Here is a 15,562-nt window from a genome sequence, read left to right as displayed (position 1 = left end):
TCGGAAAATTTACAGTAGCCATGGTTTGTAGTGTCATATTGTTTCATACGGGATGTACACCGGCTCTCGCTCTCTCTCTCTCTCTCTCTCTCTCTCTCTCTCTCTCTCTCTCTCTCTCTCTCTCTCTCATCTATAATACCTCCTCGGACTTAAACACGAGTCTCCATCCACATCAACAATTAACATTACGGTGATAGGCCAGGCTGAGATAATAGACACTGTAGGACAAGTATAGCTTTTCCTCGATTCTGAAAAAAAAAGAACGAAAACCATGGTTGAATATTCAGCAAGGCATTGAACAGTGACGGAAACATGAAAATCAGACACCGGGTAATCGTAGAATGAGTCATGCTGCATTTTTCCGTAAACGTGGAATTCAAGTTAATTTTGCCTAGTGTGTCTCGTCCGTTAATTCCAAGTTGCAAAACAGGTCGCGTTGTTTGCCTATTCTTTTGCATGAATGGCGAGGGAGAGTTGGTCGCAGGCTGGGTGACCCTTTCTATGTGGCTCACAATAATGGCCTCTATGTGTGCCTTAGAAAAAAAAAATAGTTGTTGTAAAAGTAGTCTTCTGTTGATCTTTGAGAAAAGGCTGTATGTTGCACCATGAATTATCACTTCTGAGGTGCTCTTCCAGTACCCCTCCGAAAAAATCCTTCACCTAGTCCTCAGTTCCATTAGTACAGGATTCGTCAAACGTAGAATTATATTCATGAAAAAGGGCTATTTGTACCATACTGCAAAGTGTCCATTCAGAGGCTATGTTCCTGAATAATATTAGTACCAAGAGGTTTACATGAATACTATACTGAATGCAGACAGCTCCTTTCAGAATAACCAATGTGTGAATGAAATCGTTGGTTGAAGATCCAGTGTTTCTTAACAAATGCTGATTTAGGGGTTAAGATTGCTTTATTATACAGTGTAGTTAGTTTAAGTGATGGCTTTATTTTAAGAGTGTGTGTCTTCAAGCTTTAGTTCTGTTACCTTGTGTATAGTATGTCAAATTAATAATATATTATGCTTATATTCTGCGTGAAAATTTAATTCATGTCCAAATACAAAGAAGTTGTATGAAAAACACACACAAAAAATAGTCATTGCTAACACCTAACAATGGGTCTTTTTTTATGACTGTCAGTAATGTGTTAAGAGTAAGCGACCCGGCGAACCTTCAGTACAAAACACAGACATGCAAAGGTTTAAGAAAGTGTAAGTCCCCCTATTATAATAAAGAATAATTCATCTCGCAATTCGCTGACTTGTGATTCGCGATTCAGTAAGAGTTTCCCATTCTACCTGAGAGAGGTCTGTAGTGGCAGCGTCTGGGATTTACCTGTATGAAACAAAACCAGGTGAAAGAGGCAGGTATGACGATGGTTGGTGGTTGTGTCGTCATCGCAGTGGGCCCTCACCCTCACTCACTCACTCATTCATTCATTCATTCACCCTCTCAGCCTCACACTCACTCATTCACACAACCACTCCCTCACTCACTTTCTCGCTCACTCAGTCACTCACCCCCCACACACAAACTCACGCTCACACACACACACACACACACACACACACACACACACACACACACACACACACACACACCTTGCCCCTCTCATTCTGTCCCTTCCACCACGACACTCAAGCCAAGGTATGTCATCCCTTATCACCTGTCTGAACCCCTTCAACACGAGGATGTAGTTCACGCTTCATCCTTGCTATCATTAAGCAATTTTACTCAGTGGAGGAGAGATTGGAGGGGTTAGACTCCCTTCATAAACCCCTTGACTGGTTAAGAGGGGTTTCCTAAGCTGAATAAAATCGTCTGGAGATAACAAGATGAAACTAAAGGATGTCGCCTGATTCGTGTAGTTAATGTAACCCACCCACTTTCACCACCCACTCCCTCCACTCTCAGTGTCTTAACCCTCTCACCCCATTCATCCACCCATTCCCTCCACCCACCCACTTTCATCATCCTCCCTCTACCTTTCCATCCTCCCACTCCTTCCACTTACCAGTTCCCCTCACCATTCCACCCACCCACTCTCACCACCCTCCCACCCATCCACCCACTCCCTCCATTCCCTCATCCTCCCACCACCTCCTCCAACCACCCTCCCACAGCATTTTCTTTCGCCACTTCATTTCATCGACTTAATTCCTTCAGTCACAGGACACACTTAGGAAGGACCTCTGTTAATAAAAGGTATAATTAAGCCTATATCTAACTCCTCCGGCTAGAAATCCCTCTCTAAAGCTAAAAAAGTTGTGCGGTGGTAGAAACAGCGAAATAAAGAATAGTCATTGGCTTGAAGAGATTAACCTTTCCTTCTCAGCCTTGATTGTCTTGGCGCTCCACTCTCATTTGGGATTCGACTGTCATTTTTCCTCACTTGGTTTTCTCATCAGTCATCTTGTTTCCCTTCCTCTTAGCTTTAACTTCCCCCTTTTTCATAACGTTCCTCCCCAGCTAAAACCCCCCTCCACTCGTTAACTGCTTTCTAGCGTTATTCTAACAATATTCATTACCTCTCATGAGCGCTAACCAAACACATTCCCATAATACCTAGTGCATAATTGGTTAAACTTACTGATTTTGTAACGACTCTCCTTTATCACTCTCAGATCCCACACCCTCTCCTTTATTACTGCTTTATTGCCTGACTTTGTTATTTAATGTCCCCAAAAACCACTCAGTATACCAGTGGCAGATTCCTTTCAGCAGATTATATGACAAACGAAGAGTATTTTCAACTTTTCCCCTTAAATAGGAGTGAATCCATAAAATGTTAGTTTTAGGAGCTGTATTTGGCAAGTGTCTATTTTCAAACATTTTCTTATTTAACTAATCCTTTAATTAGTATAAAAACACATGGATACCTCACTGGCATTTTTTTTTCTTGTTTTGAGTGTTCCTAAAAATTGCCAAAAATAGTCTGATAAGCAGTCATGGTATGTATTCCACCAACGTTTTCCAAGTTCTCCATAGTGGTTGACAGAAGGGGAATTTACAAAGCTTATATATCGAACTGTAATTCTTGTTCCATTAGATCTGGAAGAGACACAGTGCCATAAACAAATCTGAATTTGGGCAACTACTTCTTCATAATTAAATGAATAGGAACAGTGTGTGTGTGTGTGTGTGTGTGTGTGTGTGTGTGTGTGTGTGTGTGTGTTTTATCAGGCTAGGTGTGGACAAAGGTACATGCAGTGGAAGCAAATAAATGCTCGGATGATCAAAGGTATGGGTGACATTGAAAGGAAAGTGTTTTGTAATTGATTCTCATTAGTATGACTCTCATACAATCAGCCATTAACTAAACGAATAAGAATATCTGCCTATCTATCTTTCTATCAGTCTATCTATCTGTAAGAAATGTTTATGACACTAACACATTGAAATTCAAGCAATCCTGTTTACATTTCTAAACTGTAGAAAGCAACTAATTTACAGAGTCATAATAAAGTAACATGAAATGGCTGCTATAATGGATGCAAAAGTAAAGTTTAATACGACTGTCAAATGTATGCACCGAATTCCCTTCCTCTCTGCATTTCTGTGTGGAAAAAAAATAGGAATATTAGCTTGAATCCCAGTGAACAAATCAATGGATGCACAATATTCGTATCACTAAATGTCAGCTTCTTTCATCCCATCATGTACCAGCTAACAGGCAGCTCTTCAACTAGCGCACTGTCATCCACGTAAGGCAAGACGAGATGCGCGTGACGACATCATGACCGTGGATATATAAACTGGCGAGAGGAGCGCTGACATCACTGCCTCCTGGTCTAACACACAGTCAACATGCGTGCCGCCCTCCCCTGTTTCCTTCTCTGCCTGGCGCTCGGTAAGGCTTTATTTACATGGCTACGTCTTAAAGAAAAATGTTAGTTATGCCAAGTGAAGAACACATAACCAACTACGTACGCGTCTGTCTTTATTATTTCAACTTTTTATACTGCTCATAGTACCTGAACAATAACAACAGAAAATTTATATAGAGAGTCAATAATTAATGTATGAGGAACCTAGTCGGGCTTGAATTTCACGACTAAACAGAGTAAAATTTAATAAAGTTCAAGTACCACTGAAGGCTTATTATGACAACAAAGTAATTCAATGTGAGCTACAAAAATAGCTGGTATAACGAACATGAATATTTATGAGTCCTATTTTGGAGGGCGTCAGAGGTTGTCAAGCATCTCGTCGGTAAACATGAAATTACTATAGCCTAACATTACCATGTATAGTATCTCAACCTTGGTAATATCGACGAGGATGGCATACATTAAATATGAGAAAAAAATAACGTTCCGTATTCAGAAAAAAGAAAATGTACCAAAGGAAATCGTTTAGTCGATTTAAATACGGGTCTGTGTATATAATTTTCTAAGCTTTTTCGTACAAAGACCATTTGAATTTAGACAGTCGTTTTCATTGACAGGAGTGTCCACTGGTGAGAAGCCTGAGGAGGCTCCAAGGGTAAGATTTATTCTTCATATTCAATGATTTACATGAATAATAATTACAAAATGTGTTACTAGAGCGCTCCAGTATGAATGTATGAACCTTACATGATTCTTTACTATTTAGGAGAAGCGAGGGTTTAATGGAGCCTTCACTGGCGGCCATGGCGGTGGCGGCCACGGTGGCGGTGGTGGTTATTTGATCGTGGGTGGCGGTGGCGGCGGCCACGGACCCAGTGCAGCAGATGTAGCCAACCAGGCTGCGGCTCAAGCCTCCGCAGCTGCCGCAGGTCTCAAAGGAGCTTCTGGTTCTGCCGCAAAGGCCGCAGCTAACCAGGCTGCCGCAGTCGCAGCCTCAGCAGCACAGACCGCTCAGGCCGCTGCTGCACAGAAGCAGTCCCAGGCGGCACAGCTGACTCAGGCTGCTCAGGGAGCTCAGGCTGCAGCTTTCTCAGAGTCCTCGCTGTCTGGCCAAGCCTTTGCGGCCGAACAGGCGGCCGAGAACACGTACAACCTGGCCGTGGCTGTGGCCAACGACTTGAATGCTGCCCGTCAGGAGGCTCGGGCCGTTGTGGCCCAGGCCTACCAGTCCCTGCAGGCTTCCCGCGCCGTGCGAGCCGCACAGGAGGCCATGGCCTGGCAGGCTCAGCAGGCTGCAGGCTCCCTTCACCAGCAGCAGCTCCTGGCCATCAACGACCTGCAGTCAGCTCAGGCGGCGGCCAACCAGGCTCAGGGAGCTGCGGCCAAGGCTCTGGCCAAGGCCAAGGGCACCGGAGGAGGCTACGGCGGCGGCTACGGATACCATTAAATGATGAAAGGCCAATAATGGATAATAAACGAACCATGAAGGAGCTGCGCCACACTTAGCAGTCCTTCTGTTTTAGGTCAACCGTAATTTCCATAATAAAGGAAAAGTGTTACATGTTGTTTATTTAATTCAGCTTCCTTTTTTTATATTCATAAAGTTCATTCATTTTGTACTACTTGTGTATATATATACATATATATATATATATATATATATATATATATATATAGATAGATAGATAGATAGATAGATAGATAGATATAGATAGATATAGATAGATATAGATAGATAGATAGATAGATATAGATAGATAGATAGATATAGATATATAGATATAGATATATATATATATATATACTGACACTTCACTTAGTAGAACTGAATATGCATAGCTGAACTGAATTAATTCCTCACTCCGGTAGATTTATGGAATGTGGGGTGTTGCAGTATAATTCGTGATGTATATTGCAAATTATGCAATGGCGTCTCTGATGCTGACGACTCAGTTCCATAATAAATTTTAAAGGGCGATGAAGAAAACCAGGAAAGTTCTATGTATCGGTGGAAAAAGTAAGCCCTTGGACAGGGATGATGAATGATAAAGCAAGAGATATAGGTGACATACAGAACAACTGCTTTTTAACATCAAAGCAAGTCATTTTGTAATTGTTTCTATAAGTGCAATGAAGATATTTTTTGAAGTATGGAAACGTCGCTTTTATTATGATGCAAAATAGTAAAAATTGGAAATTCTGTAGATTGAACTACAATGCAGTCGGTTACTGTCTGGAGCCCCCGGCGTGGTGGTGCAGTACGTCTCGGGTGGAGCAGCTGTAGTATCCACCCGGGAAACAAACCTGCTCATACTCCCTTTCACCCTTGCTGTGGGAAGGACCCTGGTGAGGCGCTGGCTGCTACGAGGGGACGCAGAACCCTAAAGTGTCTATGTAAAGTAGGGCAGACCCATAGAAGTAGTTGCTTAACAGTGGTCGACGGGTTTACTCGACCAGAGAAGCGTAAATGAAACTCATTGACCTCAGTATCACGAACTTAAATTAATTCTTTTGCTTATAAATGATATCGAAGAGAGTCTAGCAGTTCATCCGGCTATCGTCTGACCATTTACTTCATGTACGGGAAGCACCCCATCCTAGGTAAACCACGGCTAATATGTGCAAAGTAAATACATAGTTGTGGCGAAAATTAACGTGTTTCGTGACAAGAAGGCAGTGGAAATCCAGCTAAATTCTCATGTTTAGTATCAGACCTTCATGAGAAAGACATATTGTATTCACAGTGTGTTCGCCTTCTGCTCTCAAACACCCAGCAGTTTATTGCAGTTCATTCCTTTATTGATCCGCGTTCTATAATCACTGGTTTCTAACGAGGGGTTCAAATATTTCAAGTGGTATTGTTTTTGTTTTTTTCTTGGAGGGTACAGTCTTGCAGGCTTCATGTCTTTGGTTCCTTCTTTCTTGCATTTAAAAAAAAAAAAAGTTTATTCATTTGTTAAAATTCATTTCACTGGTAAGAGAAATCAACCATGAAAAGATCTTATTAACCTTTCTGTGTTTGGCTACTGACTTCTGCGTCTACCATCCAACTATGCATCAGGGAGAGAGAGAGAGAGAGAGAGTGAGATAGTCATTAACTTTTTTTCAAGTGATGTTACATTACCACAGAACTTATAACCATTAAATCTGCTTGTCCATTTCATAATTTTGAGATCTAGGAGAAGAGTACTTTTAGACAGTGAAGGTTACATTTCTTAATCAGGCAGGCGAAGTGCAGAACTAAATGAATTATTGTTTAGACTGTTATATAAGTCCTCCCTTTATATTAACATTTTAAAGGTGTCTAACTATCTTAATATCTTAGATACCGGAGGATCTCAAGAAGAAGCCTTATCAGTATCACTTTAAGGGTTTTCACGTGCAAGGTGGTTCACTCCAGCAGTCCCCTATAGCCCAGAATTCATGTTATATTTCTGTATTTTGGATTAGGAATTACAGAGAGGGAATTACAGCGCGATAAACAAACTAAAATATTGACCCTTTTTTCTTATTATCCCAAGATGTACCACTAACAGAATGCATATCTGGTACAGTCACATCTTTTACTAATCTCATTTCTTTGGGTCAAATCTCAAAGTTCGGGTCAACTCCAGGTTGGACGTGAAGTACCCTCCCAGAAGCCTCCACACCTTAACTCATCACCACCATCCCTTCCACACCTATGCCCACCTCCCTCAATGTCTCCTCCACTTGGTTTTTCCACTCTTTGCTCTTCCTCTCAGTTCCTCATTATTTCCACACAATTCTCTCTCTCTCTCTCTCTCTCTCTCTCTCTCTCTCTCTCTCTCTCTCTCTCTCTGTACTTTTGCAGCCTATCATTAATTTTGCTGTAATTCTGAACTCCCGTCAACACCTTCAGTCAAAGAATATATTTAATTTTATTTTTCCTATCTTCAGACGATTGAAAACTTAGAAAAGACATCTATTAATGAAAGGATGAGAAACAAACCTCATTAACCCTTTCTTTGCGACAGATCTCCCGTAAACAGAGCAAAACTCCCAGAGGTGTAGGTGGGAAAATAAGTCCTTGTGCTGAAGAGGTTAATCAAGCTCAGGTGAGGGGAGGAGAGAGGGGGGGGGAGAGTCAACAAAAGCTTGGATTTGGGGGGGGATGCGGGAGGGGGGGTGAAAGGGGAAAGGGGGGCGCCTCTCCCTGCCCCGTCACCCAGCCCAGCCAGACAGGTATATAAGGCGAGGCGCTGAGAACTTACGTCACAACAAGTCCGTCTCTCGAGAAGTATGGCTGGCGTCAAGCTGATCTCCGTCCTCCTCTGTCTGGGTTAGCGTTGTGATTTTTATATTATCAACTACTTCTACGATAACAATTTTTTTCATATTTTTCTCGCTATCTCCTGATGATTATCATATTAGGCTTATTTTCTTGCTATCTCCAGACGAATTTTTCTTGGTTTCTCTTCCTCCTATCTCTAGACGATTTTCTTCAAGGCTTATTTCCTGCTATTTCCGGACGATTTTTATTCTAGTCTTACTTAGGGGAGGCATTTTCAAGCTGGAGAGGTTAGATATAGCCTTCATTAACACACTATTACTAGAGATTATTTCCAAGTTTAATAAAATCCCTCGGAAGGAGCAAAAATAATGAAACACGTCAACAAAGTAAAGGGGTTCTGTTCACAAATAATCCACAGGTCATAAAAGCAATAACACTGAAATATCTAATGTAGGCTAAATATCAAATGCTTGAAATTTTCTGAGTTTCATTACTTCTTCAGTATAGTTTTCAAGATTACTTTCTATTATTCTTTGGATGGGGAAATACAAGAATATGAAACAACAGATATTTTTTTTTTTCTTCTTTTTTTAACTGCATTTTGTTGAAGGGCAGCGTTTCTTTCCACAGGTTTGGTGGTGGCTGAGGACAGCGTAAGGGTGAGTATAATGATAGATTTCCACATACAATAATAACAGCCCAATAATTACATCTGCTACAAACAGGAATGGATGTCAATTAACCGAACGTTAAAAAAAATAGAGTATACACTTCATTAAAATTAAAAATGATGCAGAAGAATCTAATGTTTTTGTGCATCATCTCAAGTCTTATCTTGATTTTCCAATAGAAATGTTAGACTCTGCTGTTCATTCCAAGCCCAACAACACACCATGGAATAAACGGTGTACTTTTTTTGTAGCCTCTTCGAATTCATTGTGCATTATTTGTTATCATTTACGTTTGTGTAACAAATGCTGATGTTCACCGTGCATCGGTTATTGCCTTTCAAAATCAGGAAAAAAACGTATTAAAAAATTTAAGGTGTAATGATACCCATGAAGTGTGGTGTCATCATGAGAGTGGCAGGAGGATTTACGGAGAGAGATACTATAAAATCCAAGTACCATGTAATCATCAGTCACAGCATAAGCACCGGCAGTATCTTTCCAGACCCAGTCACTTCCTGCCAGAATTTCGAATAATGGGGAGGCATTTGAATGTTTTGCATTAAAGAATATCTCAGTTTTAACAAAATTAGCACTTCCATGTTCAGAAAATTTGAAATTCAAATATCCGTTTCAATACCGGTATACTGGCTAATTCATTCAAGCAATGTCATGTAATATTCAGTGAGTCTCATTTGCTAAAAATGCTTCACGTAAAAGGTTTGATTATATCATATGGTACTTATAACAGGAGAAACGAGGATTTAATGGGGCCTTCACTGGCGGCCATGGCGGTGGCGGCCATGGTGGCGGTGGTGGTTATCTGATCGTGGGTGGCGGTGGCGGTGGCCATGGACCCAGTGCCGCAGATGTCGCCAACCAGGCTGCGGCTCAAGCTTCCGCAGCTGCCGCAGGTCTCAAAGGAGCTTCTGGTTCTGCCGCAAAGGCCGCAGCTAACCAGGCTGCCGCAGTCGCAGCCTCAGCAGCACAGACCGCTCAGGCCGCTGCTGCACAGAAGCAGTCCCAGGCGGCACAGCTGACTCAGGCTGCTCAGGGAGCTCAGGCTGCAGCTTTCTCAGAGTCCTCGCTGTCTGGCCAAGCCTTTGCGGCCGAACAGGCGGCCGAGAACACGTACAACCTGGCCGTGGCTGTGGCCAACGACCTGAATGCTGCCCGTCAGGAGGCTCGGGCCGTTGTGGCCCAGGCCTACCAGTCCCTGCAGGCTTCCCGCGCCGTGAGAGCTGCACAGGAGGCCATGGCCTGGCAGGCTCAGCAGGCTGCAGGCTCCCTCCACCAGCAGCAGTTCCTGGCCATCAACGACCTGCAGTCAGCTCAGGCGGCGGCCAACCAGGCTCAGGCAGCAGCGGCCAAGGCTCTAGCCAAGGCCAAGGGCACCGGAGGAGGCTACGGCGGCGGCTACGGATACCATTAATTATTAAGAGTCCATCCCACATCCTTACATGCTCAACTACGCCTCGATGAATTATGGACATCTCTCTTCACTTCTCGGTCGTAGTCAGAAGCAACCACTGTGATCAGAAGCGGAATCACTCATAGCTAGTTATTAAAAATGGGTGAGCTGTATATATTACAAACCGAATATCTTGAAAAAATGATGACCATGTTGGTTTTCAATAAACGAATTATCCTTACATAACATATTTCTTTACTGTATCCTCGCCATTTCATTGTCTGACTCTTGTTTGTTCTCCTCCATCTCTGCTATCGTTGTTCCTGCAGGTGTCCACTGGTGATATTTCAGCTACAAACGATGAGCACCTGTTACGCCCTCTGTGCACGGATATCTGACATACTCTCTTCTTTCTTAGACGATGTGTGTGTGTGTGTGTGTGTGTGTGTGTGTGTGTGTGTGTGTTGCTTCAAAGTTTCTTTCTTAGTCCTGTCACAACGCATAATGCTTCCGCTTACCATAAAACTCATTTCATATCCTTGCCATCACCCTGTTTACATCCCTTATCTCCACACGATCATACTATCAAACCGTATTCTCTTTATCCCTATAGTCCACAACCTTCCTTACTCCAAATCTTTCACCCACTCCCTACAATTGATCAAAGGTCCAAGAATCTGCCTTTGCCCTTTGACTTCGCGCTTTCTTAAAATCAATGTGCTTCATCATTGCCTGGCCCTCCAAATCGAATTAAAACTTAAAAGAGTGGACTCCCAGTGGCCTTGATATCTGAACCATTATTCTCAAAAAAAAAAAAAAAAAAAAAAAAAAAAAAAAAAAAAAAAAATCATTCCAGCGTGACCCTTAACACTTCCACCAAATTTCGTCCAAATTGAATTACCTATTAGAACTGTTAAGTCGAGCCTTTGACCTTAACCTATGAACTTTACCTTTGATTATATAATAAAAAAAATAATTTGGTTTTACGCCAGGTATCCCCGAAGGGCTAAGGCGTTGCCCGTGGGTAGAGGACTTTTGGACTGGAGCATGTAGCATTTTATGACTGGATGCCCTTCCTGATGTCTACCAATGTCCCTTGGGTGGATTCGATCCTCCGACCCTTCGGTCAGAGCGGAGCGCTCTAACCCACTGAGCCACGGCTGCTGTTCTTAAAATAGTCACTTTATATTATGCCTTACTCTCAGTCAGTCCACCAAGTTGGGTCTAAATTGGATCAGAGCTGTTTAAGTTAATCTTTCCATGTGACCTTGACTTTTGACCTACTTTTCTCAAAAAACAGCCAGTCAACCAGTTAACTGATTTTCAACGTTTTCACCAAGCTTGCATAAAATCGAATGAAAACTGAGCCATTTTGTTCACACACACACACACACACACACACACACACACAGCTTATATTTCAGTACAAGTTTCGCTCCATACGACGGACGCGGACCTGTGATATCAGCAGCACTGGCTCAGCACTCTGACCACTCAATCACACCTCCCCTAATATATTCCATAATTTCTCTTCTTGCCCGATGTTATACGATTTTTACACATCATTAAGATATGTTTTTTTTTTCTTTTATGTGTGTGTGTGTGTGTGTGTGTGTGTGTGTGTGTGTGTGTGTGTGTGTGTGTGTGTGTGTGTGTGTGTGTGTGTGTAAAATACTGTTACTAAATGAGGGCTAAGTACTTGCACATGACACAGCCTTAACTGACTGCATGGGGTATTCTTTACAATAGATCTTTACTATTAGGATCTCCCTTTCAGTCTCCTTGCCTATTCATTCAAATACTAATTCTGCTCTGGAAAAGCTTTTACATGATGCCGTGACCTTGATCGTTCGTTCTTTCGTTTATAGATGTCCTGCACCTATAGTGCAGGCCGGGCCATACATTAGCCCGGTCAGTGGGGCATGGGCTAATTAAAATATTGTAAGTGGGTAAGACATGGCCTGGGGATTGCTCAGCACACACGCCCTGTCTCCTGGTTGTCACTGTGGTGTGAGTGTGACCTTGATGCTAGCTTTTTATTCATACTTTTCCTCAGGTCACTTTTAGGCATGAAACTTATCTGCAAAATCTGCTGAATAACTGCGTAAAATCTCACTGACTTCTTTGAGGGAGGGTGAGGCTCCATGAGAGGGCCTGATATAGGGAAGTTATAAGGGAAAGAGGGCATATTCAGTTCTTCTATGGTGCCCAGATTTCCCTTATATATTTACATCTCATTTTTCATTTAAATCTAACTACTAAATTAAGATGAGTTCAGTGATAATGAGAGAGACTCTATGGAGATAGGAGCATAAATGATACAAGCATCGAATTTCCTTGCACGGTGCTGAACGCGACTAATGAAAAAATAACACCATCAGTTTCACTTCCATCTCAGGACTGTTCAACTGCAGAACATATTATCTCTGAATAGCTCTACAAATCAGCTGCACGAATTTCTCCTCTGAGTAAGCAACTGTGAAAGGTCTGCTCATTTATAAGTTCCATGAAAATACAAATGCTATTTTTTGGTTTTGTCTGCTTCCCGGTCTATACAGGAAGGAGTTTAATATTTTTATTATCTTTTTATGTGTCCCACTTTAGGCATAGACATGACAGCCGATTCCCTGAAGCCAGCAGTCCTCTTACGTGACACACACCTTGACAGGTCACCACTACGGCGCTAATACCCACCGCCTATATACAATACAAAGTAGCGCTATCTCATTCAGGATCAGTAAGATGATATTAACAGGAGTACTTTTCAACATGACGATGGGTCTCTTGTGCATTTTTTTTTTCATTCATGTAACTGAAAATATACCAAGCCTTGTCGTGTTGAGCCGGCTACACAAAAAAAGCTCCATTAACAACAACAGCAACAACAGAAAGAGGGCTGTTCAATTCCACCAAGTAAACTGCTGTGGTTGACTTGAATGAACAGTGACTAATGAAAAGGGAGACAAAATAAAAGTGAAAGGGAAATTTGCACAACCTATAGGGTATATAATAGGCACCAGACCCGCCCCCGACTTAACCCCTTCACTCCAGTAACTTATTTTTTCTCGGTATCTACTTAACCCCTTCACTCCAGCAACTTATTTTTTCTCGGTATTTCTCCCCCCCCCCTTTTTTATAAATTCAGTTTTGGAGATAATTTTCGCACATTAGTAACCCCTATGACAAAAAAAGGTCTTTCTTGAGTTGAAGAAAATAGTCTGTATGTAGCAAGAATAAAGAAAAATAAAGGACCTATTGAGATGAGTTAATTTTTGACTGTGGTTTTTCAATGAATTAAAAGAAAAGAAATGTAAACTAGAAGAAATTATGTTCTCAATTTTCCGCTTCTATATAATCACGATAATTAACATTCTGGGGAGCCTAAATTTCTCCCGGAAACTGTGCAGTCGTTTTTTTATCAGCTCCCCCTCACCCCCGCCACAGAAAGTAATTCGAAGTCAAAGGGTCAATAAAAGAGAGGATACTGACAACCAGCGACCGTCCTTTCACTGGTTGGTCCTCCATTTTACCTGAGCGCGAGTCACCGTTGGGGAAAGATGCTATTGAAAAGTTGTTTTTTATTTATTTATTTTTTTTTTATTTTTTACGAAGCGCGATCAACCTCTATGGGCAGTAAACAATGAATGGAAGCTAATTTTGTGACTTCATTTTCCCCTCAATACGGTATTTCAAGACCATGATATGCTACTTTTGAAAATAAAGCACATGAAAATAAGTTCAATGAGTCATTCACGAAATACAAAAGCCACAACATAATCAGAAATCTTATATTTTGTAAACGAATAGAGCCACCGATTTCGTCCATTTCGAAAAATATAAATGTACTACGAACGAACAATATGCTACGTCTGAACAAGGGAGAGCATCATTGTAAAAAGGAGGTCCTTCTGCACTTTCTAACAATCATTCATAAGAATTACTAGACCAGATCAGGTAATAACTAGCAAACATTTTCACTCATATCACTCCTGTCAACAAACATGTGAGTATTTCAGTGTTGTTGTACCAAGTGCCAGACTTCTGTATCAAACTTAAGTTGTCCCAGGTTTACATGTGGTATTCTGTATTTTTTCACTATTTATACTGGTACAAACATTACCTGGTGAAGGAACAGTGAAGCTGTGACATTCAACACCCGATGGGATGCTGGAAACGTGATACGACCCATTTCGTGGCTCAAACATTTTTTTTGTCCATCCACAAACTGATCAATTAAAAAATCCATTCATATTCGTGCAACGTTGCTTTTGTCACAAATCTTATATTTTCCATCAACTTTTAAATCACAGCTTACGATGACTATCCCACTGTTTGATATGTGTCCGGAATTCTGCCAACATGGGATGTGCAGTGAGTTTTATCTTCATTGGCTGATGTTTTGATCTACGGCATTTGATGTCATTAATTTGGAATGCACCTGATTTCAATATGCAAATGAAACAGGTGTGGAAAAGCTAATCTAAACAAAAAAAGTTACAAACCTCTTAAAATGGGACGAGGAAGGAATGTTGTTGGGCGCTGTGATAATACAAACAACAGAGAAAGAGTTAAGGCCCTCTCCCACTTCGGCGTAAATAGGCACGATGAAGCCACGATGAAAATCGTGGCCGAAGTCGGTGATGTGTCGACGACTCTGACCAAGAATCGTGGTGTCGGCGTAATACCGGCGACACCAGTACGACAAAACGCCGACACCTCGGCAGAGTATACGATATAACCAGCGACTAGTAGCCGACATATCGCCGATATGTCGGCGTAATGCGCAAGCATTATTCTAAATTCAAATTTTAACGTTTTTTTTTACGGCGATTCAACGGTGATAAAGTTACAACGGCGGCGTGTTGTCGACGATGTATCGTCGATGCGTCGGCGAATGCATCGGCGCCAATGCGGAATAAATCGCACGCACCTCGCAGACAAAACGCCGAGGCCATCGCAGGTGCCTCGCCGTCATCGGCGTATTTAAGGCGATTAATCGACGGTTCATCCGCGAAATGTCGGCGATATATCACCGACATTCATAAGATGAAATATTACTGTCGCACAACCCGGTACGTATCGTACGGTTTACGCAAGCTACGTCGTATTAACCTCACCGAAGCATCGCCGATACATTGCCGACGGTTTGCCGTATGACCGTACGACATCTCAACAGTTTTTTTCACCGCCGACGCCTCGCCAATGTCGGCGATCATACGCGGTTTATACACCGGGTAATCGCCGACGTCGCCGAGGCGTCGCCTTGTTGTCAACGGCTAATCTGAGAAATTTTACAAAATCCTGGAGGGCCACGACGTTTTCATGCAGCATGAAAACGTCGTGGCCCCCCACGACAAATTTCCACCTCGTGCGACGTATCGGCAACATGCCACTAATGGAC

At 42.1% G+C, this 15,562-nt stretch overlaps 2 protein-coding genes across 2 annotated transcripts; both read left to right on the top strand.

Moving 5' to 3' along the window:
• Nucleotides 1-3,807: 3,807 nt before the first annotated feature.
• Nucleotides 3,808-5,277, top strand: LOC145414850 (uncharacterized). Its single transcript, XM_080284272.1, has 3 exons — nt 3,808-3,850; nt 4,448-4,485; nt 4,597-5,277. Exons 1-3 carry the CDS (start codon nt 3,808-3,810, stop codon nt 5,275-5,277), a joined length of 762 nt encoding a protein of 253 aa, XP_080140398.1.
• Nucleotides 5,278-8,090: 2,813 nt separating this feature from the next.
• On the top strand, nt 8,091-10,182 carry LOC145414849 (uncharacterized). The gene is made up of 3 exons (XM_080284271.1): nt 8,091-8,130; nt 8,713-8,741; nt 9,502-10,182. The coding sequence occupies exons 1-3, from the start codon at nt 8,091-8,093 to the stop codon at nt 10,180-10,182; spliced, it is 750 nt and encodes a 249-aa protein (XP_080140397.1).
• Nucleotides 10,183-15,562: the final 5,380 nt, after the last annotated feature.

Source organism: Coenobita brevimanus, chromosome 101, assembly GCF_032717465.1.
Source record: "Coenobita brevimanus isolate Jiangsu-jjx chromosome 101, ASM3271746v2, whole genome shotgun sequence".
Classification (NCBI taxonomy): Eukaryota; Metazoa; Arthropoda; class Malacostraca; order Decapoda; family Coenobitidae; genus Coenobita; species Coenobita brevimanus.
This window is presented reverse-complemented; position numbering and strand designations above follow the sequence as displayed.